At 37.6% G+C, this 26667-nt stretch overlaps 1 protein-coding gene across 5 annotated transcripts in view; it reads left to right on the forward strand.

Moving 5' to 3' along the window:
- Positions 1–26667, forward strand: part of LOC115221116 (chromodomain-helicase-DNA-binding protein 8) — a 158239-nt gene that overhangs the window by 78193 nt on the left and 53379 nt on the right. For all 5 annotated transcript variants that reach the window (XM_029791330.2, XM_036510432.1, XM_029791333.2 and 2 more), the window contains 17 exons: positions 2223–2337; positions 6074–6301; positions 8982–9109; positions 9942–10130; positions 11235–11286; positions 12166–12345; positions 13826–13987; positions 14572–14652; positions 16053–16209; positions 16459–16666; positions 17879–17955; positions 19279–19397; positions 21033–21203; positions 21947–22126; positions 22453–22557; positions 24573–24850; positions 25420–25507. In XM_029791330.2, coding sequence (XP_029647190.1) covers positions 2223–2337; positions 6074–6301; positions 8982–9109; positions 9942–10130; positions 11235–11286; positions 12166–12345; positions 13826–13987; positions 14572–14652; positions 16053–16209; positions 16459–16666; positions 17879–17955; positions 19279–19397; positions 21033–21203; positions 21947–22126; positions 22453–22557; positions 24573–24850; positions 25420–25507 — 2518 coding nt within the window. The remainder of the gene's footprint in view (positions 1–2222; positions 2338–6073; positions 6302–8981; positions 9110–9941; positions 10131–11234; positions 11287–12165; positions 12346–13825; positions 13988–14571; positions 14653–16052; positions 16210–16458; positions 16667–17878; positions 17956–19278; positions 19398–21032; positions 21204–21946; positions 22127–22452; positions 22558–24572; positions 24851–25419; positions 25508–26667) is intronic.

Here is a 26667-nt window from a genome sequence, read left to right on the forward strand (position 1 = left end):
TAAGTAGAATAAACTTTTCCATATTAACACCAAAGAGCATCATGGCAATTTTTGTTCATGAAATCAACATTCTACTCAATTATCTTTCTAAATGAATTTTTAAAAGATAGGTTTTAATTCATTTTAATTACAATACAGAATAGAAATGCTATTTAAGTCTTTTACATAACATATATTAATCATTTGAAGGTGGCGAGCTGGCAGAAACGTTAGCATGCCGGGCGAAATGCTTAGCAGTATTTTGTCTGTCGCTACGTTCTGAGTTCAAATTCCGCCGAGGTCGACTTTGCCTTTCATCCTTTCGGGGGTCGATAAATTAAGTACCAGTTCACTGGGGTCGATGTAATCGACTTAATCCGTTTGTCTGTCCTTATTTGTCCCGTCTGTGTTTAGCCCCTTGTGGGTAGTAAAGAAATATATATTAATCATTTGAAACATGTCCATTGGTTTATTTACCTTCCATTGTCTTCACCAGAAAAAAAAGATTACGTCTGATAGTTTATCATCTTTAATCATAGCACCTACCAAAAAGGTTTAAGTATTTTCAAACTTGAGTTTCCTGTCACAGTTTCTTCAACATTTACAAACTCCACCTGTCTAACACCCGTGGACATGTTTACAAAGTCAGAAAACAGCACAGCTCCCATGACTTTCGGAAGCATTTTTTTCACACTAAGAGTTGCTGAAACATGGAACAAACTGCCGGCATCAGTTGTTGTTGGAGCACTGCATCCTTCAAAACTTCCATGCTTCCTGAGATTCGCCAACACTACACCTAATTTTCTCCTCTCCATACACACGCAAGCATGTATCTGACTCATACACTGTTCACTTCCCAGGAATTTGTACATTAAGGCACATGCTTTATACGCACTTTCTGACAAGTTGTGGTGCACCTGAGCACTGTATACAATAATTTCATTATTATCATTATTATTATATTATTATTATCTGCAGCCATGGCCTGTCTGCCATGTCATGATGGATGTTATTTTTCGTAGAATTTCTGCTCAAACTTGTGGGTAAGTTATTGGTGTGTTGGAGTAGTAGCCTCCTGAAGTATAAGATCAAGCCAGTTAACCAAAATAAAAAAAAAAAAGAGGATAAGATAGGGATTACTCGAACCTTTTGGCAGAAGGGTTTATATCAGGGACACTCAGGAAAATGACTGAATTAGCAATTTCCTAAAACACTCTAAAATTGATTTCAAAAGGTGTTTGAATATTTTTATGGTGAAGAACTGGAGTCCTTGCCCTAAAAACAGTGTAGTCAACTTGAGTGTTTGCATTGATAGGGTGATACTAGTCTTAAATGTTAATTTTGGTGACAATAATTCATGCAATGAATCAAAGAGCCTTGAATTTCCTGTCACAGTTTCTTCAACATTTACATAGCAACTCACCATCTCTTAGAAATTAAACTGTCACTCGCTACAGAGAACCTATCATCCATACACAACATTCATGGTCTTGTATGATGCTTGGAGGAACTTTATGCTTGTATTATATTTGTATATTTATCATATGATGCTTTAATGAAAGAATGCCGACTGAAAATCACCCTCAAAATACAAGAACTTGCATCAGAGTTGTCATACGACACTGACATAGAAAATTCTCCAAAACAATTATATTTTTTAAAAATTCTCCTGCAACACCATACACACAACTGGTCAGCTTATGTTGTAATATTTAAACACTGCTTCATGTCTTATTTCTACATAAACACACACACACAGAGTCTCTCTCTCTCACTTGCAAACCCACTACAATGCAAAATATTGCATTTTACTTGACCACTATCACCATAACACCAGTGTCCAGTGCTTACACCAAAAACCAACCACATACTGCCCGTACCGTCTCTAAATCGCTTGATAAACTTGCAGTCATCAAAGTATCTCTGACCAACAACAATTCTACAAAAACAAACCCCAAACACACACACTCATTAGAATACAAATTATTCAGTGACACAAAATAAATACAACTAAACGGAGACTGTGTACAGAGCACGGGCCTCAAATGTTCACAAAGCTGCCTAATGACGTAGTCTACAGTTTCCATTGCATACACAAAACGAAATACCTTTTGGATATTTTTGAGACATTGGAATTCATGAATGGATGTAAACAAGTGATGAAAGGCTGTGATAAGCATTGGAATTGGATGACTGTCATGGTGCTGATGAAGCTTAAGACAATGCTTGGTTAATACTTTCAGTTCCTATCTGCATTCTGAATGGAAGACGGTGAAGGAACTATTGACAGACAAACGCATCCATATGAAAGTGAAGCGTTACAAGATGAAACAACTCAACAGAAGCACTTTCTCAATGGTGAGGCAGCCAACTTTTTGTTTTCTTTTATGTCTTGAAGGAAATGTATCGGTTATTAATATTTTAAATGTTTCTAAAGTAAATATCTTTGTTGATATAAGTATTCGTTCTAAAAGAAAAATATTCACAACAATTACAAAAATATTCACGATATTCTGTGTAATGTGTGTGTGTGTGTGTGAATGAATGAGTTCTTATTTCCTTTGCCTCTCCTTTTCCTTTTTTTTTTTATTTGTTGATTGTAAACAGTGGCTTCATTAATGGTGTCAATTGATTGTAGTCCCCCCCCGCCTGAAAATTCATGTCTGGCTTTTAGGCATGTCTTGATATGTTGTATAATCTTTGTAAACAGAAGCCTCATCCATGGTGTTGTTTGTTTCCAGTCCAGGTTGTTGTTCAGTAGATTGGGAAATTATTATCTCACTTGGAAACAAATTAGGGTCGGCAACAGGAAGAGCGTTCAGCTGTAAAAAAACTCTGCCCCAACGTATTCACATTTGACACATGCAAGCAGGGAACAGTAAATATTAAAATGACGAGCTGGCAAGCTGGAGGCAGGGCTGCATCAGCCCCACACATACACATATATGGACAATAGACTTCTGTCAGTTCTCATCTACCAAATCCATCCCCAAGGCTTTGGCCAGCTTATGGTTATAGCAGGAGATTCTTGCACTTTGTGGTGCACCTGAGCATTGTATACAATAATTTCATTATTATTATTATTATTATTATTATATATGATGATGGTGATGCTTTAGATAGCTTAATGCCTTTGAGCAGAATCCAATTTGGAATATGTATTTATGCAAATATATGTACTGGTAATGAATATGTATATGGAATCTACCCAGGTGTTTCATAAACATATATTTAGTCAGGTTGAGAAATTAAACCCCAAAATTTAATGTTTGGGCTGTGACAGGATATGAACTGTCAGCCCCTTTGTTGATTGTTCTGTACTCTAACAGCTTGGCAGTTCACCATCATCACCACCATCATTTTCACGTCCACTTTTTCATTCTCTGCATGGGTCAGAAGGAATTTATTGAGGCAGATTTAATGCAAAATTTCACATTGGCTCTTTGTTTCTGTCCATGACAAAATCGTAGACTACAGCAGACACGTGTGATCCCAAAAACACAATTTTCACAACTTGCAATGTAAACACAACAATGTCACTCGGCATACTGCCATCTGTTGGCGAACTAGCCTGGAAAAATTTTGATATTGCAGGGATACAAAATAGAAGTCATAATTGAAAACTTAAATAATTTTATTATGGAATATTTCCATTCTTTAAAATCTCATACTAATAAATTTATTAAATGTTTTTGTTCTTTCAATCCAGACATACGAAATATTCTAAACACACTTGCTTATCTCCCTTCGTATTATGACGACTCCCTCATATGAACCGTTGTTGTTTACAAATAGTGTTTATATGAAGATCTCAGCTGTTCATGTTTGCTGTTATGAGTTGTTAGTTATAAGGGAAATAATTAGTGAGGCTATAAAAACTGAATCTAATAAATCTGATGAAATAAGCGAACATAAAGCAGTGAGATTTATTACTCTTGCAATATAAATATTGTCATAATGAAATAAACTGTGTGTGAGAAAGATAGAATGAGACTCTTTCATGTCTCCCTTTTTTTGTATCAACTGCTGTTTCTCTTTCTCACTTCTTAGCTGCTTCTTTCTCCACCTCTTTCACTAACTGCTTTGTGCTGGTGTGTGTATGTATGTATATATATATAAGAAAACCATCCGAACGTGGCCGTAGCCAGTACCGCATCGACTGGCCTCCGTGCTGGTGGCACGTAACAAACACCATCCGATCGTGGCCGTGCCAGCCTCGCCTGGCCTCCGTGCCAGTGGCACGTAAAAAACACCACCCGAGCATGGCTGTTCGCCAGCCTCGTCTGGCACCTGTGTCGGTGGCACATAAAAAGCACCCACTACACTCACGGAGTGGTTGGCGTTAGGAAGGGCATCCAGCTGTAGAAACACTGCCAGATCTGACTGGCCTGGTGCAGCCTTTGGGCTTCCCAGACCCCAGTTGAACCGTCCAACCCATGCTAGCATGGAAAGCGGACGTTAAACGATGATGATGATATATATATGATAATATTTTGTTAGCTTAAAGCTTATAAGGGATCACTGTATAATGTCTAAAGAATATAGTTTAATGTGGGGACATTTTATTTAGTCATTACACAGTGTTCGCTTATGAGCTTTAAGCTTATCAAATATAATTATTATTATTATTTACAGAATTGTAAAAACCAACTCTGCTTACCAAACACCATCACAATGTGTGTGTGTGCATGCATACATACATACATACATACATACATAAACACTCACATATACATACATATGGAGGTGTGGCTATGTGATAAGAGGTAGTTTGCTTTCCAAGTGGATGGTTCTGGGTTCAGTCCCACTGCATGGCATGTTGGGCAAGAATCTCCTGCTATAACCTTAAGCTGACCAAAGCCTTGTGGATGGATTTGGTTGATGGGAACTGACAGAAGTCTATTGTTCCTACATGTGTATGTGTGGGGCTGATGCAGCCCTGCCTCCAGCTTGCCAGCTCTGGTCACATCATCCAACCCATGGACTGGAAACATTAAATGATCATGATCATGATGATGATTCTTTTCCTTGACAGCATATAATAATTGCAAGTGGTGTCCTTCGTCTCCAACGTTCATGGAGTCCTGTCCAGTCGTGAAGAAATATTACCTTATTTGGAAACAGGTGAGGCTTGGCAACAGGAAACACCTGCAGCTGTAGAAAATCTACCTTGATAAATGCCATATGATCCATGCGAGCATCAAAAAGTGGATGTTAAAATGATGGTGAAGTACAAGATGGTATAATTCTGTAGTGTGCCAACAGATGGCAGCACATGGATGCATGCATAGTGAGAAATAGCAATGACCTTCTTGAGGCAGTGTGCTGAGTGACATCACTGCGTTTGCTTTGCAAGTTGTGAAATTTGTGTTTTTGTGATCCCGTGTGTAGGCTGTAGTCTTTTTTTGCCATGGACAGGAACAAAGAGCCAACGTGGAATTTTGTGTTAAACTTGGGAAGTCTGCTACAAAGTCATTGAGCATGCTTTGACAAACTTATGTTGACAAGGCAACGGGTTGTATGCAATGTTTTGAATGGCCTGGGCGCTTCTGAAGCAGAAGAATGTCTCTGGTTGGTGTGTGGTGTGGAAGGCTTGCCATGAGTGTTACTCCTGCAAATGTGCATAAAAAATTCCTCTTCCAGGGGCCAGACCGTCAATCGAGGGTCCTACTACGATGTTTTGAAGCATTTGAGGGAGGACATTCTGTGAAAACGACCAGAACTGTGGAGTATGAAGAATTGGGTTTTTCACCAAACTCTCCTTTTCACCAAAAACAACAAGGTATCACTTCCACATCTGGCTTTTCCACCAGATTTAGCCCTTCCATCTCTTCCCCAAGATGAAAATGTCGCTCAAAGGTCACCGTTTTAACACTGTTGTCGAAATTAAGAGCAAATTGCAGACAAGGTCCTTGACTCACTTTTGGGAAACGACTTCCACACAGGATTCCAAAAGTGACAGGAATGCGGGACTGGTGTATTGTTGCACAAGGGGATTATTTCGAAGGAGATGATGTTAAATGTAACTTAGTCTGTGAACCTTTTAATACTGCCTTGTGGCTGTTTATAATGATGTTAATTCTGAATTTTACAGACAGAAGAAGAAGAGCTTTTTAATCCCGACTACGTCGAAGTGGATCGAGTCTTGGAGGTTGCTCACTCAATTGATCCCAAAACAAAAGAGAAAGTTGTCCATTATTTGGTCAAGTGGACCAGCCTACCCTATGAAGAGAGTACATGGGAACTCCCTCAAGATGTTGATCCTAAAAAAATTGTTACTTTTAACAAATTACAAATACCACCCAGTGAAGAAAAAAGAAAGGTAAACTCAGTAATCCGTTATTCTGTTTTCACTTGATTATGTTGTGTTGTACTGATTCTGTTGTTCTTGTTCTTTACTGATTCTGTTGTTCTTGTCTTAACTGATTCTGTTGTTCTTGTTCTTTACTGATTCTGTTGTTCTTGTTCTTTACTGATTCTGTTGTTCCTGTTCTTTACTGATTCTGTTGTTCTTGTCTTTACTGATTCTGTTGTTCCTATTCTTTACTGATTCTGTTGTTCCTGTTCTTTACTGATTCTGTTTTTCTTGTTCTTTACTGATTCTGTTGTTCTTGTTTTAACTGATTCTGCTGTTCCTATTCTTTACTGATTCTGTTTTTCTTGTTCTTTACTGATTCTGTTGTTCTTGTCTTAACTGATTCTGTTGTTCTTGTTCTTCACTGATTCTGTTGTTCCTGTTCTTCACTGATTCTGTTGTTCTTGTTCTTCACTGATTCTGTTGTTCCTGTTCTTCACTGATTCTGTTGTTCTTGTTCTTTACTGATTCTGTTGTTCTCGTCTTAACTGATTCTGTTGTTCCTATTCTTTACTGATTCTGTTGTTCTTGTTCTTTACTGATTCTGTTGTTCTTGTCTTAACTGATTCTGCTGTTCCTATTCTTTACTGATTCTGTTGTTCTTGTTCTTTACTGATTCTATTGTTCCTGTTCTTCACTGATTCTGTTGTTCCTGTTCTTCACTGATTCTGTTGTTCCTGTTCTTCACTGGTTTTGTTGTTTTGTTCTGTAATTATTCTCTTGTTTTATTCTGTAGTGATTTTGTTGTATTCTTTTTCCTGCTTTTTCTTTTCAATTATAATGTGGAATGTTAAATGTGTCTTAGTAGTTTGAAGTTTTTATCATACATTTCAATCAATGTAGTTCCTAAATGTCATATTTCACAGCAATATCTGTGAAATAAGAGAGAACTTTTTCAATCATGCAAATAAGTTTGTGTACCTCACCTAGGGACATACCAGTGTTGTTATTATTATTGTTGTAGTAAATATAACAGCAACAGTTTCATCTGAATACCTTGTGGTTATTAGTTCCAAAATTTTATCTGCACTGCTCAGCCATTGTAGCTTTACATCCAGTTTAAGGTTAATTTAGCCGTTCATCATTTTCAGAAAAAATATAAGCAGATAATTATGTTAAAAAATGAAGGTGTGTGTGTGTGTGTGTGCATGTGAAAAGGTATTGTGACCGTATGTGTAAAATATGTCAGCAATCTTTAGACATTAAACATGTCTATGTTATGGACATTTTTAAAACGACCCATAAATTAATTAGATATTAAATGGGACATTTTGAAACCTGACCTTCGTCTTTCAACCCAATAACTTTCTTGAGTTGGCTGAGTTAATAGTCAGCTGGTCTGTTATTAGTTAAAAGTGGGTTTAGTTGTTTGGTGTCTGTTATTCTTTGCTTGCATCAGTTGAACGAATATGTTATTTGAGGCATTGTTTAGAGCCAGTTGCCCTTCCTGGCATTAAGGGATTCCTTATTCCACACAGTTTCAAAGGCCTGAAGTGAGCTGTCAACTTGTTGATAGGAAAAACACCACCACTAGGCACACTTTTTTTCCAAGTGGTCCCTTTCTCTCTCACTCCTGCGCACGCAGGGACATAGCTGTTGGTTAAGATACTTGCTTCCCAAGCACATGGTTTTAGTTTCAATCTGAGTATGTGGCACCTTGGGCCAAGTGTCTTATATTATTGTCCCAGGTTGACCAAAGCCTTGTGAGTGGATTTGGGAGACAGGAACTGAGTGTGTGTGTGTGTGTGTCTGCCTCCTTATCTTGACATCACATGGGTATTGTACATGAGTGTTGTTGTCATACGAGCTGCGTTTATATTTTACCAGTTGTTGTGTGGTTGCTGGTTAATGATGGTCCGTGATAATATACTTCAAATGTCTGATTGCTATTGCCGAAGTGGATGGCTTTATTACTATTGTTGTAGTGGATGTGTGGATGTTGCCGTTGACTGCGTGAATAATAATAATAGAAGCAAACTGACAAACATTTAACCATGATATTTCTTGCCGGACATAATGGACGATCTTGATAATTGCCAGTTGGGAGAGAGAGAAAAACTGCTCTGTGAAAATGGAAGGCGGCTATCTGTGGGAAATTGTGTGGTGTGTCTGAATGTCTGGAGTTGTTTGCACAAAAGCCCAAGGCAGTCTGTGGCATCACTGGTCTGTTGGCTGTCTCAGTTTGGCTGCCTCAACTCCCTGCATTGAGTTAAGCATCAAACTGTTTTTATGAGATGATGGAGGATAGATTTTAGAAGATCTGAATAAGCCGTATCCTTTCACAGCTTCATGCTGACTGGTCAATGTATAGATCGATCACGTGAAACTGGTGGCTCACTGGTGCTCAACTGAGTCTCTAACGATTAGGGTCTGAATCCCCGTTACACAACCTCCCATGAAAATATATCTGGTTATAGGGAAATATTACCTTACTTGGAGACAGGTGTACATTGGGCATCCAGCCATAGAAAATCTGCCCCAACAAATTCCATCCGACCCCTGCCAATATGGGGCTACATTAGAAGACAAAAACAAATAGGAAAGAATAAAAGATCTGGAGAAATGTGGGACCCTATCATTTTTGTTTCTTTGTTTTGTGTATTGTTAAATATTTCAATAAATTAAATTTTGCCTTTTCTTTTTGAAGCCCAAAGAAAGACCACACCCTTCTGGGTGGAAGAAACTAGAAGTATCTCGAAATTATGAAAACAACAACAGATTAAGAGAATACCAGCTGGAAGGTGTAAACTGGTTAACGTTTAGTTGGTATAAAGTGTGAGTATTTATTCACTATATATATATCCCTCTCTCTCTTTCGGAGAAGCACTGAGCAGCTATACACACACATACACACACGGCAGTAACTCCCGCCTACCGAATTCAATCACAAAGCTCCGGTCGGCTCGGAGCTATAGCGGAAGACACCTACCCAAAGTGCCACGCAGTGGGACTGAACCCGAAACCATGTAGTTAGGAAGCAAGCTCCCTAACCACACAGCCATGCCCACGCCTATATATATATATATATAGTGTATGTGTGCGTGTGTGTGATTCTCTGCTGTTATTTTATTGTGTACAGTTAATTAGAAATATGGACAAGTTTGTAATTCCTAAATTTTGCATTGTGAGAGAAATTTGTTTGAGAAATTGTGAAGCATGTCCATGTGTTTATGTATATACATATTTCTTTGACTGGTACCTGTTGGTGAGATAATTGATGAGCTGGATTAGTGCATTGAAATGAATTTATTTTGTTGTACCAGTCTCTCTTCCAAGTTGTACAGAGTCTGTTTTGTAACGTGTGTGTGTGTGTGTGTTTCTTTTGACAAAAAATTTAAACATTTGACTCTTAAATGAAAATACCTTTTGTGATATTTGTTCTGCCCGAGTTCTTGAGATAATCCTTTATCAATTGCCATTGCAAATGTACTGATCTACTGATTGGCCTGTTCGAATCCTATAACCAACAATGCTTATTCTCCATAAAATATCTGATATAGAATAAACCAAAGAACAACATTTAATTCAAAATCCAACAGAATGACCTGTTGTTGATGCGCTCAGCCTCTCTAATACGTCTCTCTTTCTCTCTCTTCTCCACTGACAGGCAAAACTGCATCTTAGCTGATGAGATGGGTTTAGGTAAAACGATTCAAAGTATCACATTTCTTAATGAAATTGATCTCTATGGTATTCCTGGACCATTTTTGATAATTGCACCACTGTCAACCATATGTAACTGGCAAAGAGAGTTTGAGACTTGGACAGAAATGAATGCTATTCTCTATCATGGATCGTAAGTACAAACCACCTCCTGCAACTCTTTCACTCTTTCATTCATTTTTACAGCTCACCTACCCCACCACTCTCTCTCTCTCTCTCTCTCCCTCTCCCTCCCCATCTCTTTGCTTTTTATTTATCTGTTCCCTTTCCGTTTCTTTCCTGTGTCTTCACATTTGTTTACACACTTAAAGCATAAAATGATGTCACTACTTAATCACTGGCTTTTGAGATAGTCATCATGCTAAAGGCTAATGAAACCAGTTCCTTACTTGGCAACAGGAAGGACATAAAATACTGCCTGAATAAGTCTTGTGTAACCATGCCACATGAAAAAGGAGATACAAAAATGATGATGATGATAGACAATATAAATACAGAGAAATGGTTAGCACCGAGAATTGAAACCTTGTTTTGAGATTGACTTTTTCATGAGACCTGAAACACTGGCAATATTATTTTCTACTCTAGGTGCAAGGCCTGAAATTTTGGGGGAGTGGGTGGGGGTCCAGTTGATTAGATCAACCCCAGTACGCAACTGGTGCTTAATTTATTGACCCCGAAAGGCAAAGTTAACCTTGGTGGAATTTGAATTCATAATGTAAAGACAGATGAAATACCGCTAAGCATTTCGCCCTGCGTGCTAACGTTTCTGCCAGCTCACTGCCTTTGAAACGGTGACAATATTGTTTCAGTCCATGTTATGTTTTGTTTTCTTATATTTTACTGGATGTTCCTTATCTGTACAAAGCAAATCATTTGACTGTTTCACGAAGGACTGCATCACAGCTTCTCTCGTCTCTTATATCAGACTAGTATTACCAACAGTGTCATCTGTGGTAGACAAAATGCCTCTTGGTCATCAAATTTTGAATTCAAATCCTGCCAGGGTTATCTTACCAGGTTTGAGAAAATATGGTGGCAGCCAAGTGTGAGGGACGATTTACCATTCCTATAAAGGCAACATCCTAGATGGGAATGTAATTAAGATAGAAGAAATATGTCTTTATGTGAGGAATCCCCCTTATTTCTTTTCCCATTCTTTCTCTTTCACTCACACCTGTACCTGTATGTTGTAGAGTTTCTCTTTTTTTCTCTCAAAGCCTTTTTCTTCTTTCAGCAACACCAGCAGACACATGATTCAGGAGTATGAAATGTATTATAAAGATGATGTGAGTTCACCTCTCTCTCTCTCTCTCTCTTGCTGGTCTAAATCTCCTACATATCTCTAGATATCTGAATTTGGTGCTGTAGATTTAATGATTTGCTCCTCAGCAGGCACAAAATCATTTTTTTCCATACTGCTGAGTACAACAACAACAATAATAATAATAATAATAACAATAATGATAATAATAATACCCACTGACTGGCTCCCATGCTGGTAGAATGTAAAAAGCATCATCCGAATGTGGCCGATGCCAGTGTCCGCTGACTGGCTCCTGTACTGGTGGCACATAAAAAGCACTATGTGAACCTAATCAATGCCAGGGCTACCTGACTGGCTCCTGTGCCGATGGCACATAAAGGACACCCACCATACTCAGAGTGGTAGGCCTCAGGAAGGGTATCCAGCTGTAGAAACAATTCCAGATCAGATTGGAGCCTGGTGCAGCTGCTGGCTTCATAGACCTCAGTCAAACCGTCCAACCCATGCCAGCATGGAAAACGTTTGTTAAACGATGATGATGATGATGGTGACAGTAAAACGTACTGAAGATGAACGCTACAAATTACCTGAAACCATACATAAATTATCAAAATATTTGATATTATTAATTGATCATCCTTATAATAATTTGGTAATGATGAAAGTAAATAGTAAAGCAGATCAAAAGGATGAATTTTTCTTATGTGCAATAAATAAATCAATAAATAAATACTTATTTGATGTATGCACTGGGGAATCTTGAATCCGTTTTAAATTTGACATGTATGTATGCATAGAGGTACACACACACACACACACACACACACACACACACACACTAATGTAGCTACATGAAATTTTGTACTTTTAACTTCTTTCAATGTTATATTCTCTCTTACAGCAAGGCAACCGGATTCCAGGAATCTACAAATTCCATGCTTTGATTACAACTTATGAAATGGTTATTACAGACTGTGAGATTCTTACAGCCATTGAGTGGCGGTGTCTGATAATTGATGAAGCTCATCGCTTGAAGAACCGTAATTGCAGACTTTTGGAAGGTTTGAAACAGTTCGAAGTGGTAAGTTCAGAGAATCACCAAACCAAAGAGGAAAGGGAAAAGTGCTGAGTGACCTTTTAAGATATTTTTTGATTTTTAATTGTTAAAAATTTTCTTTTGAAAAATTCTTTTCATTAAATTTTTTAAGATAATGATTTGATAAAGGAAAGGAGTTACTAATAGCAGTATATTACTGGTACTGTTTTCCTTCTTTTTTTATCCACGTCAGTGTGGCAGAACTGCAATACATAAAGTAAAGTATGAGGTGCACTGTCTCAGTCTTTCTTCTAACTCTCCTTTTGTTGTTGTTACATGTATTTAATAATAATAATAAAATCTCAATCAAATTGAAATCAAAATGGAGATTGTAGTTGTGGGCGATACCAGTGCCACCTGACTGGCTCCCATGCTGGTGGCACCTAAAAAAACACCCACTGCACTCTCGGAGTGGTTGGCGTTAGGAAGGGCATCCAACTGTAGAAACCTTGCCAAATCAGATTGGAGCATGGTGCAGCCTCCTGGCTTGTCAAACCGTCCAACCCATCCCAGCATGGAAAGTGGACATTAAACAATGATGACGATGGTGAATAATCTTAATCTTATCCTCAGTTACATTGCTGTCACCAATGCTGGGCAATTTAGCAAGATAAGGAATACGGCCCCCATTTTTGGCCTGAAAAAAAAAAAAGTCTTTTGATTATTTCTACCTATTCATGAACGAAGCATAACCAAAGCCTTGAAAATCACTGTAAATTCTAGATCTCTGAATCTCTGAGGAACTTACAACCAAAAACTAAGACTTTCAAATTACTTTAAGCCCACATCACTTGCTGATCCTCTACAAGTTCGACATTGAGTTTTGTTCTCATCTCTAGGCTGCTAAACACACACATCTTCGATTGATAATGATTCCCATACAGAATCCTTTTCTCTCTCTCTCTCTCTCTCACACACACACACCACACACACACACACACACACACACACACACACACAACTTACAAGAGCCTCTCTTCTGAATTTTCAAGCTGAATACCATCACCTCCACTCAAGCCCACTCAGTGCATTTCTCTCTCTCTCTCTCTCTCTTTCTCTCTCTCTCTCTCCTCTTCTCACTCATCTATTTCGACCTATTGCTCAAATTTTCCCTTCCCTGTTCAAACTGAACATGAAATGCATTCGCTTCAGTAATACGAGAGGAACTATGAAAGGTCAAAGGTCATCCCCTTTCACTTCAGACTAAGTACTTCTCCAACTAATTAATGATTATAATTAATTACATAAGTACAAAGCCAGAAATTCTGGAGGAAAGGAATGGTCTGTTAAATTGATCCTCAGTACTTATTTTTACTGTCCCTTGGAAGGATGAAAAGCAAAGTTTACCATGCCAGGATTTGATCTCTAACAATATTTCTCTCTCATATTCCTGCTGTGTGTTTTCCTGAACAATTTCAAAAACTATCTCTTTAATATATTGTACTTTCCTATTTTTGTTTTGCAGGAACAAATTGTTCTGTTGACTGGAACACCCTTACAAAACAACACTGAAGAACTGTTCAGCCTCCTTAATTTCCTAAACCCAAGGAAATTTGATTCCTATTCGGCTTTTATGAAAGATTTTGGTGATCTTAAGACAGAAGAACAAGTTGACCGATTGAAAGAGGTACATCTTTTCTTTGTTTATATTAACAAGTTTGTAATGCTATGGGGTTAACCCCTCCTCCTTCTATGCTTCCTCCTCTGCTTCCTCTTCCTCTCCTCCACTTCCTCCCCTTCTCCCTCCTGCTTCCTCCTCTTCCTCTGCTTCCTCCTCTTCCTCTACTTCCTCCTCTTCCTCTACTTCCTCCCCCTTCTCTGCTTCCTCCTCCCCCTCTGCTTCCTTCTCCACCACTGTAGAGTAGTTTTGGTCATAAGCCTTTCCTTCTTGCCTTCTACAGATAGTATTTCACACAGAATACGGCCCCATTTCTTTGGAGTGGCAATTTTAGTAATATTGTCTCACTGTGAAGTTGGACAGGTCTGTTGATTCACGTATGCCACTATGACCATACAACCTATTAAGTCCCTTCATCCAACAAGAATCTCATTGTTTGCATTGAAGAATGAGCAAATTCTAGGAGTGAACACCCAGCCGTTAAAACACACACTCCAAGAGTGTGCAAATTGTCTGTTTGTGCATGTATTCCCATGTATTTGTGTAAAGCCACATGAAATTGCTAAATGAAGCCATGAACTTATCTTTTGCAGCTGTTGAAACCCATGATGTTGAGACGTCTGAAGGAAGATGTGGAGAAGAATCTGGCTCCAAAGGAAGAAACCATTGTAGAGGTAAGTGTATAGGAGTGGGGTGGTGAAGCAGGATCTTTGGACGTTGGGCCTCACAGAGGCGAGGACAAGTGACTGAGACCTTTGGCAACATGCTGGGCTTGAGAAGATCTGTCAAGCCAAGTGGAATCATAGTTGTGGCCAATGCTGGTGTCGCGTAACTGGCACATAAAAAGCACCCTTCAAATGTTGGCCGATATACCATGCTTGAGGAAGCCTGTCAAGCCAAGTGAGATTGTAATCCTGGCTGATGCCGGTGCTATGTAGCTGGCATCTATGCTGGTGTTAATGTAAAAAGCATCCATTACATTCTTGGAGTGGTTGGCATTAGGAAGGGCATCCAATCAGATTTGGAACCTGGTGTAGTTCCCCAGCTTATCAGTTTTCAGTCAAACTGTCTAACCCATGTCAGCATGGAAAACAAACGTTAAATGATGCTAATGATTATATATATCATCATCATCATCATCATCATTTAACGTCCGCTTTCCATGCTAGCATGGGTTGGACGGTTCAACTGGGGCCTGGGGAGCCCGAAGGCTGCACCAGGCCAGTCAGATCTGGCAGTGTTTCTACAGCTGGATGCCCTTCCTAACGCCTATATATATATATATATATATATATATAGTTAATTGCCATTATCAAGATCCGTTAATTAATGCAGCCAGTTGTAAGGGTGCTGCTCTAGACACTTTAATAGTCAGCTGTCACCACTGATCTCTGTTCTCTGCCATGCATAGCAGGTTCATGTGTTGTCACCTGCCCAGTCTTTGATGTTGTCAAACCAGGATTTTCTTTGTCTGCCTCTCTTTTGGCCTCCCTCAATTGTGACTTAACCCTTTAGTGTATAAACTGGCCATACCCAGCCCAATATATTCTACATGTTTTATATTCAAACTGGCAATATCTAGCCTCCCACACCTAACCTACAGTGACATTCTAAAAATAAAACAATCACATCATTGAAACCTCAAAGCTGTAAGCTAATCCAGGATTAATTCAAAACGATTTGAGTGAAAGAGTATGACATTTAACAGAGTAATCTGAACACTAAAGGGTTAAAGAATGGTTTTGGTAGAGAGAGAGAGAGAGAGAGAGAGAGTTGTATTGGGACACATGATTGTAATAAATGCAAGCTTCTGGCCTTTTACTTGTACGAGGGGTGGTTCCTGTCCACCAGCATATTTGTTGATATTGGATTAATCACTCTGGTTTGTCTGTTTGTCAAGATTATGCCATACAAGTATGGCCGTTCATTTAATGTGTTTCCGTTTACAGTTGTTTCTGTTGGTGTGTGCGTGTGTATCTGTAATTGTGTATATGTATGTATGTGTGTGTGTGTGTGTGTCTTTATTCAGGAAAGCAGAACCATCCATGTTAGTGTCTTTTCTGTTGTATTACAGGTGGAGTTAACCAACATCCAAAAGAAGTACTATCGGGCCATTCTGGAGAACAACTTTGAATTTCTTAGCAAAGGTTCATCGAATGCCAACATGCCTAATCTGATGAACACAATGATGGAGTTGAGGAAATGTTGCAACCATCCTTATCTTGTTAAAGGTCAGTTAAAACAATTCCATCAATGACTACTTTTTCCACACACCTTAAGTTTCACCCATTCTTTTCTCCACTTCATCCACCACCCCCATTCACCCCTCTCTGTTTTTTTTTTTTCTTTTGCCAGTAAATTGAAAACAATGACTCATTCTTGCTTTCTACCTTTTTGTATACAAATTGTCAGTTAATCTCTCATGTTTTTTGATGCTGATCATAAGATGGTTCATTATTATGAAATATTATTTTTTTCAGGGGCTGAAGATCAAATTTTGGATGAAGTGAAAAACAAAGGTCCCTTAACATATGAATCAATGTTTAATGCTATGGTGCAATCTTCTGGAAAACTCGTTTTGCTGGACAAATTATTACCTAAACTCCAGCAAGGTAACCACAAGGTCTTGATATTTTCTCAGATGATCAGAGTTTTGGACATACTGGAAGATTACCTGGTCAACAAACGGTGAGTTCTTCATTTACCAAATGCTTGTTCAGCTTTGCCCTGTCTTCATCTTCTGTTATTCCTCTTTTTCTGGTTCCACTCATTAGATTGTGGCCATACATTAACAGATCTGATCAATAACAAACTACTCCACTCCCCCTCCCCCTCCTCCTCATTCCATGTACCTTTTTTTTTCATTGTTTTTCATTTTTTTTCTTTCTTCATCTTCACCTCTTGCTTATATCTTCATCTTTAATTATATATACATACATATATATGTGTGTATACATGTGTGTGTGTGTGTATATATGTATATATAATACTTTAATACCCTCTCGTCAGTCGGTATAAAGCCATGTCCCTCAATACTACACCCTTTTCAGTTGAGGGGGTTCTTGCCTTGTTAGTTACTTGGTGACCTCACTGCTACAGGTGCAACGTAAAAAGCACCCAGTGGAGCACTCTGTAAAGTGTTTAGTGTTAGGAAGGGCATCCTGCCATAGAAACCCTGCCAAAACAGACATTGGTGCTTGGTTCAATTTGGGGAAACGGAAACTATGTAAAATGTGTGTGTGTACGTGCATAAATGCCTACATTTTGCGGTGAGCTGAGCTATGGACGGTTTTGTCTGTTGATATTTTCCTTTTAATTTAGTTGTTTCTTATCTCTGTACTTACAAACATTGGCAGACTGGGTCTCAAAATATTGGTTGTCAGGAGACCAAAGGGGCCCCACCTGCAACTTCAATGCGATCATTTAATTTTTATAACCATGAGAGAAGCCTTTTTGGTAAAAACAAAAATTGTAAATATTTTCAAATGTAAAGGTGTGTGATTTAAGGAAGATTTGGCTGTTGTTTCTACCACATTCCATAACCACCTTCCTCGTTTGTTTTATCATTGTCACATGTATTGGTGTTTTTCAATAACTTTCTTCCCATAAGCACATTTCATGGAATGGTAATGTGGAAGTAGCAAACATGTGGCACATTGCTGGGATCGAAGCGGCAAAAAAAAAATTTGAAAACTCTTACTAAAAACAGTCAAGGGTTAGTGACAGGAAAGGCATCCAGCTACAAAACAATGCCTCAGCAATTTGTATTTGTTGAACTCTTCTTAGCATGAAATAAACAAATAGAAAATGAATGAATAAAAAATATATTTTTTGGTATATTTCATACTTTGCATTCTTAACTTACTTTTTACCCTTTTATTTTTCTCTTTACCACCTCAGTTACTTGTATGAAAGAATCGATGGCCGTATCCGTGGCAATGCTAGACAAGAAGCCATTGACAGGTTCTCCAAGCCAGGTAAGTTCTTTAAAATAGCAATTCACAATGGCTTCTCTCAGTCTACCAAATGTAGGCGCCTGTTGTTGTTGTTGTGACAGCAATAATTGAAGTTGACCAAAATTGACACTTTCCTATTGCAGTAGCCTTTATGCCGTTTCTTGACCTGCTAAAAATAGCAGTCATAAAGCATTAACTCAATGGAATTTCCTTTCTGACCATGCCATCTTGACTTAAAACTCTTCATGCCAAACCTTAATTACAGTAATCTCACCAAATCTCAATTGGCTGGAAAAGATTATTTGTTCTTTATTAAAACAGATTTTGATTGGAATTTCTAATAATAAATTTCCCATTCTTTGATCATCTGAACTCCATGGTCTTTGAATTTGCATGTTAGTGGATGAATACCCCACAGACGTGTGTGCTTTTAATATAATCCTTAAGTATGGCACCGTGTGTGACAAAGCTGAACCTTTGATGCGCTTCTACACGGTTTTTGTGTATTAAATTTCTTTACCATTCTACTCTAGAACTATACTAGTAAATTATTTGTTGTCTCTTTTAAGCACCAAATTAGTTCTATAGAATTAAGCAGTTGTTGCAGAAAAGATCTGTCAAAATTAACTCTTTACCATTTTAATTGACCATAATCAGCCCAAATATTGTTTTATGATGGGCTGGACTTGGCCAATTTGAAAACTGGCCATAGATCTAGCCTATCACGCCTACCCTTCAATGCCATACTAAAAATAAACAATCATATCATCAAAATCTTTATGCTATGAGATGATCCAGGATTAATTCCAAACCATATGAATAAATAAGCATTATATTCGACAGCAATCATCATTCTCACCACCATCATCTATTTCTTTACTACCCACAAGGGGCTAAGCTCAGAGGGGACAAACAAGGACAGACATAGGTATTAAGTCGATTATATCGACCCCAGTGCGTAACTGGTACTTAATTTATCGACCCCGAAAGGATGAAAGGCAAAGTCAACCTCGGTGGAATTTTAACTCAGAACGTAACGGCAGACGAAATACGGCTACGCATTTCGCCCGGCGTGCTAACGTTTCTGCCAGCTCACCACCATCATCATCATCATCATCATCATCTTCACGCCAAAGGGTTGAATGTGTTTTTAATTTCCAAAAGCTGCTATTTTATTATCCTTTTTATTTGTTCTTTCTAGAAAATTCTTTGTAATTGCTTCACAATGCTGTAAATGTTTTTTTTTTTTTTTTTTTTTAATTAATATTTTTGTTTTACAATAACAATAAAAGACAAGAAATAAAAGAAAACGATTTAAAATTTCTAATATTCTTCCTGTTTCAGATTCAGATCGGTTTATATTTCTATTGTGTACCCGTGCCGGAGGTTTGGGCATCAACCTCACCGCTGCTGACACAGTCATTATTTATGATTCAGATTGGAACCCTCAAAATGATTTACAGGTAAGGATTTGCCAATTAGATTTCTTCCATTGTAAATAGGTTCATTGGGGAGGGAAGCCATGTTTAACTTTTTGTGTGTGTTTGTGAGGTTACGTATATGCACAGACATGACTAGGTGCTTGAGAAGTTCACTTCCCACCCGAGTGACTTTCGGTTCGATCTCACCGCATGGCATCTTGGCCAAATGTCTTTTAATACATTCCAGGTAAACTATTGCTTTGTATGGGAATTTGGTTGGAGGAAACTGAAGGAAGCCTGTCGTATATAAATATGTTTGTGTGACTTGTTGGCATGAGTGTTTACAATTGATGCTGAACTGTGGTTCCAGGTAGTGACATCATCATTTGAGAGATTGGGCAACAGCCGGTGACATCTGTTGACATCTCCTGTCATCAAATCTAGTTCTGTGCTTTCAAATCCCCCAGGAATAAGAAAAATTACCCTTTACTTGAAAAGCAGGTATGGGCCAGTAACCGGAAGAGTATCTGGTCATAAAAATCCTGCTTCAAATATTTCCTCTCTCTTAATTCAAGCTAGCATAGAAACATTGCAGCTGTTAGACAAATGATACATACATATTATTTTCACATCTGTCATTACTTATAGTGTTGGCTAAAAAAAAAAATCCATAATACTGTGGGTGTATGTATGTGTGTATATATATATATATATATATATATAAAACACTTTGACTGACCAGACTATGGGTGCTGTTTCAACACCACTGATGACAGCACACTGTCCATTTCTCTCTGGATAATACCCTCCTCATCCACGTAGCTCCAAATACTTGTCTTATTTCATCGACCCACTGTTTTAGAGGCCTTCCGAGTGACCTCTTCCACTCGCATGGATACCACTCGACAACTGCACAAGTTTACCAATTGTCAGTGACCCAAGTGTCATGTCCAACCCATCTGAACTTCTGCCTCCTGTATTCTGTGATGATGTCTCTCATGCCAGATTCTCTGATCACTTCATTCCCAGATGTGCTCTTTCAGCGACACTCCCAGCATTGATCTTTCCATAACTCTTTGAGCAGTAACCAACCTCTGCTCCTCTCTCTTTGTTGTTTCGCTTTTCTACAAAATATGTTCAAAATGGTGTACAGTTTTACATGATAAACTTACTATTTGTAATCATAGTCCATAATCTTTTGTCACCACCATTTCATCTTTTGCAGCCCTCTGCCACTTACTTTATAATGAATCTGTAATATATGCATGTTAGATAATTGTATAAATATACCAGGAGATACTTGTAATTCCATTTCACTACAACTAGATTCCATTCCACTTTCTTTTGGCGTTGCTTTTTGAGAAAGGCACCACGAGTGTCTCGGTTCTTGTTTTCCTTTCTTTAGAACTCTGAAGTTCATCTGCCATCAGTTTCCTTGGACTCTGTATGTAGAATCACACCTAATTAGGATGTGTTCCATTAGTTTATTTCCTACACCTGGGCCATAATAAGATCTATTCACACCAGGCTCTTAATTAATTAGTTACTAATTAACAATTTATTCAGTGATGGGAAGTGTGTATAATTGTAAAAAATTTTGACATGGAAAACATTGTCTGGAAGCCAAAGACTGTGCTTTGTGTAAGAGATTTTCTAAGATGTTTTCTTCATGACCAGGCTCAAGCGCGATGTCACCGTATTGGACAAAACAAGGCTGTTAAAGTTTATCGACTAATTACCAGGAATTCATATGAGCGACAGATGTTTGACAGGGCTTCCTTGAAACTTGCTTTAGATAAGGCAGTTTTACAGTCAGTTGGGACATCAGACAAGCAAATTGGCAATCAGGTGAGTTCTGCCTTGCTTTTTACTTACTTTTCCCTTAAGACTGGTTTCAGTCATTGCATTGCAGCCATGGTGAGGTACCACTTTCAAGAGTTCAGTTAATCCAAGCACACAACTTCTTTTCAGATTAGAGATATCCACCAACAGGTTGTTAGACTATTGAATTCATTATGGCTTTGCAAAGAGATTCATTTTTAGAGAGAGAGAGAGTCCTTTAGTTATTTTATCAATCAAGATGTTTGAAAATTTAAATTGACTTTAATGGAATTTTTTAACTTGGATTTGAGCAAGATGCAATTAAGTGTTGTAGATAATTAGTGCAGTAAATTAACATATTTGACAGTTCACAATCCTATTAGTGGTATTCAGTTTTAATAAGGTGAAAAAGAAGAGTGAATCTGAGTGTTAGATTAAGTATTAGCAGTATTGAATTTTGTTTATTTTGGTACCATGTTAATGAGGATGATGATGATGAGGATGTTAAAATCCTGCTGAGATAGATTTACTTCTCATTTTCCCAGGTTTGATAAAACAAATTCTAAATACTAATACTGTAGTCTCTTTAATCAACTACAAAAAAGGGCTTTGTGCCTTTGTATGAAATAAAAAAATTACTTGAGTGGGTCCAAATTAAACCAGGATCTTTGATTACATATTCAACATTCTTAAATGCCAAGATATTTTGATATGCCATGATGTAGCATTGTTTTAATCTAAAAGAGAAAAAAAATGCTGTTTTCATTCAGGGTGGTTCTCTGTCTAAGCGCGAGGTAGAGGATCTTCTGAAACGAGGAGCATACGGAGCTTTGATGGCTGATGACAATGCAGGTGATAAATTTTGTGAAGAGGATATTGAAGACATTCTGAATAGTCGTACAAGTGTTGTACAAATAGCCAGTGAAGGAAAGGGATCAACATTTGCCAAGGTAAGTCTATTTCTCAAGGGGTTAGGGTGACTCCTACATTCTTATTTCATATCATCTCTGCTTTGATGATGTCTATACATTATTTGTTTAGCTTTCTGTCTTTTTGTATCTAGTCCACTTCAATGGGACGTCAGAGACATGCATCCTGCTAATATAATTTCATTTCACCTGTGTTATTTAGTATTCAGTGAAGAAATGTAAAATTGACCTGTTTTTAATCAACACACGTTTTATTGTACTTTACTGTTTTATATTTTTATTATATCTGTACTATAATGATTTTTAATCCTGAAAGTCCTACAAATAATGACTCTTACTTTCTACAGGCAAGTTTCAGCATGAAAAATAACAGCGACATTGATATAGACGATCCCCACTTCTGGGACAAGTGGGCCAAGAAAGCTGAAATTAATTACACTGCCCAATCAAAGGTAACCATCGGTTCTTATTCTTTTTTTATATATTTATTTATATATATATATATTATATATATATATATATATTTTATTTTATAGAAGGAGCTTCTACAGGACTAGAACTGTTTCATTCAAATGAAACAGTTCTAGTCCTGTAGAAGCTCCTTCTATAAAATAAATTAATTTACTCTGCCATGTATTGAGTACCTTATTTACTGTGGTTAACCCTGACTCAACCTGGGACCTACATATATATATGTATGTATGTATATGTATGTATATGTATGTGTATATATGTATGTATATATATGTGTATGTATGTATATGTATATGTATGTATATATATGTATATGTATATATATGTATATATATGTATATGTATATATATGTATATATATGTATATGTATATATATGTATATGTATGTATATGTATATATATGTATATGTATATATATGTATATGTATATATATGTATATGTATATATATGTATATGTATATATATATATATATATGTATATATATATGTATATTTGTTGTTATCGTAGCTTGATTAGGAGTTCAAGCGATATTGCAGTCCATGCAACAAAACCTGCTTATTTTGATTAGTTTTTGATGGTCACTTCGAACAGCAAAACAGAAACTACTTCACTTTCATCATGACCGACTAATCAGCGCTTGGCATAGACTGTTTACAGCAGAACATATTTTGTTTCATTAAAATTTATAGATTTACCAGCCTTCCCCAGGTCATGTGACTTAAAGTAAACATAATGGAAACAAATCTGGAATTAAAAACCGAATCTGTGTGTATCTCTGTAATAACAAGAAACAAGGGAAATAAGTATGTGATTAGCTTGAAAGATAAACTTCTGAATTATAACTTTTGGTAGACCAACAGATAAATTCCTAGTGAGCAATGGTACAGATCCAGTTCTTGGCTCAAGACATTTTGTTTCACTGACAGCAAGTTAAGTTTTGGAAGAGTATGAATACCAAAACTTCTTGTCCCCTCTATGTTTAGCCCCCTGTGGGCAATAAAGAAATAAATATTTCACACAAATTTGAATGCAGACTTTGTTTTGCTTGAAAAAGTATGAATACCAAAACTTCTTGTCCCCTCTATGTTTAGCCCCCTGTGGGCAATAAAGAAATAAATATTTCACACAAACTTGAATGCATACTTTGTTTTGCTTGAAGAAGTTTGCTTCACAATCCTAATTGTTTCAGATTTGTTCCCACTGTGTAGGGAGGTGTCTTCTGCTATAACCACAGGAGGATCAATACTGTAAATGAAATTTGGTAGAAGGAAACTGTGCAGATGTTTGTCTTCTATGTCTGTGTGTATTTTGCCAGTATAAACACCACACAAGTTATAAGCATCAGCAAGGAAACCCATTGACTGGCATTGTTGTAATAAAAACGTCATTTGTAATGTTTGTTCTGCCTGTAACTCTTGACATTATAAATGTAGTGAACCTGGGATTGGCCCGCAGAAGCCAATGAAGCTGTTGCTTACAAAATGTAGTGCAATCATTTTTATCATTGCTTTGTATCCATTCTGATGCCAGCATGAGTCGAACAGGTCGTCACAGCTTCAGTTAGGGCTTCTCTGTGGTTGCTGTCCTCTAAGATGGCTCAGGAGACTATCTTGTTGGCATGGATGCCTTTCTTATGACCAATCACTTCTCAGAATGTACTGGAGGTGTCAACATTTAAATAGATATAAAAATAATTTAGAAAGAAGAAGAAAAAATCCAATTGTTATAATTGTAGATGCTGACATTGCTGTTGGGTTATGAAGTTTCCTTTACAACCATACGGTTTGGGATTCAGTTTTACTGGGTGACACCTTGGGACATTTTCCTTTATTATAACCCTTTGCAAATCAAAGCGTTGTGGGTGAATATAAGCAGAATATATTATGTTGTATAATAATAACCAGAGTGTATAATTAGGAGGCCATAACACAACAATTAATATTCTATTTGTAGTAGCTTTTATGAATATTTGATTTTCCATTTTCTCCAGAAAAACCTGATAATTGAAGAGCCTCGTCAGCGTCGCCAGACTGCCCGCTATGGCAATCAGGATCTTTTCAAAATGTCTGATATTGATTCTGATAGCGAATACGAAGAGTCTGGTGGTGAAGAGAGGAAAACGGCGAGCCAAGGCAGAAAGCGTGGCAGGAAAAAAGGCAGTGGTCGGAAGAAGATTTTTGATGAAGATTATGAAGCAGATGAGCTAGTTGGGGATGGTTATTCTCGGTCAGAGCTGTTCAAGGTGGAGAAGAACCTCCTAGTATACGGGTAAGTCAAAATTAGTTTTGCTTATTTTTGTCATAATTCTTTAAAATGAAGCGTAACAGCTGTAACATAATAAGACTAAATTAATTGAATGTGTGTTGTGTCTCACAGCAGTTTTATACTTTGCATTGTTTACTCAGCTCATAAGTTCTGCTGGTATTGATTAATTGTGTGTGTATGTGTGTGTAATTTTTTTTTATCCTAGGCTGACCTGTGTTGAACAAACCTATGATTAAAAAAACATTCCAGCTATGACTGTCTTTTCTTTCTCTTCTTCAGACACTGTATCAAGGGCTGCATTATCAAATGCATCCTTTCTTAATATAGAGAATGGTGATTTGAAGAAATGTTCATTGCTTTTTTTAATAGGGTTACCAACCACATAGATACCAACTCGTTGACTTGTATGGTGCAGTGTTGGTGTCAATGAGGTCCTCAGATCACTAATATAGTTAATAGTTCAGCATTTAATGACTTAGTAACTTAATAATAATAATAATTCTTTATATCTTTGTTTTTATTTAATGATGATGATAATTCAGTTGAGGGTGATTTTCTCTTGTTTCCTCCAGCTGGGGCCGATGGAACGACATCCTCCTCCATGGTCGTTTCAAACGGAAGTTAACAGAGACTGATGTGGAAACCATCTCCAGGGCCTTGGTGAGCTGATTTTTTTTCTTCTATTCAAGTTTCCTGTTTTGTAAATGTGATGTCTTCTCTTCTCACAAGTGACAGCATTTCATAATATGCTAACATCAAATCATTAACAGAAATAATTTAAAACTAAATGCCTCCTCCTGTGTATTCAGTTCAATCTTTTGTGCTCCAAGTTCAAATTTGACTCGGATTTACTTTGTCTTTTTGGAGTTGATAAAATGGATAACAATAATGACTCTATCCCCCTTTTACAATAATGGCTTGTTGCACTTTATCAAAAGTTATCTGGATTTTGTTTAACTTAAATGATAACTTATTGATCCTTTCAGGAAAAAAAAAAAATCATGTATTGTCCATGTAATGATTCTATAGATACATCCTTTAATACAGTGACAGATGCTTTACAAGCACATGGTTTCAAGTTCATACCCACATGTGGGTCTTTGGACAAATGTCTTCTGTTATAGCCTTAGATTGAGCAATGCCTTGTGGATGAAATTTAGTCAATGAAAACTCTATGGAAGCATATTGTGTGTGTGTGAGAGAGAGAGTATATCTTATTTGATACTTTACACTTCTAATACTTATTTGCTGGTCGCAAAACAAATACATGAAATATGATTTCACGTACTAAGTTCCAGCTGAATTCATCATCATCATCATCATCATCATCATTTAACGTCTGCTTTCCATGCTGGCATGAGTTGGATAGTTTGACTGAAAACTGGTAAGCTGGGGGGCTGCACCAGGTTCCGATCTGATTTGGCAAGGTTCCTACAGCTGGATGCCCATCCTAATGCCAACTACGTTCTCACTTGGGTTTGCAGTTCTACATGAGCACGGTATATCACCAAAGGTCTTGGTCACCTGTCACTGCCTCTATGAGGTTCAACGCTCAAACGGTGCTTTTTACATGCCACCGGCACAGGTGCCAGTCAGATGGCACTGGCATCGACCACAACTGTGATTTCACTCGGCTTGACAGGTCTTCACAAGCACAGATTACTGCACAACAATTGAAGGGTGCTTTTAACAAGACTAGTTACATGACACTAGCATCGGCCACAACTACAGTCTCACTTGGCTTGACAGGTCTTCTCAAGCATGGCATATCTCCAAAGGTCTCGGTTGCTTGTCATTGTCTCTGTGAGGCCCAACATTCC

This window comes from Octopus sinensis, linkage group LG17, assembly GCF_006345805.1.
Source record: "Octopus sinensis linkage group LG17, ASM634580v1, whole genome shotgun sequence".
Classification (NCBI taxonomy): Eukaryota; Metazoa; Mollusca; class Cephalopoda; order Octopoda; family Octopodidae; genus Octopus; species Octopus sinensis.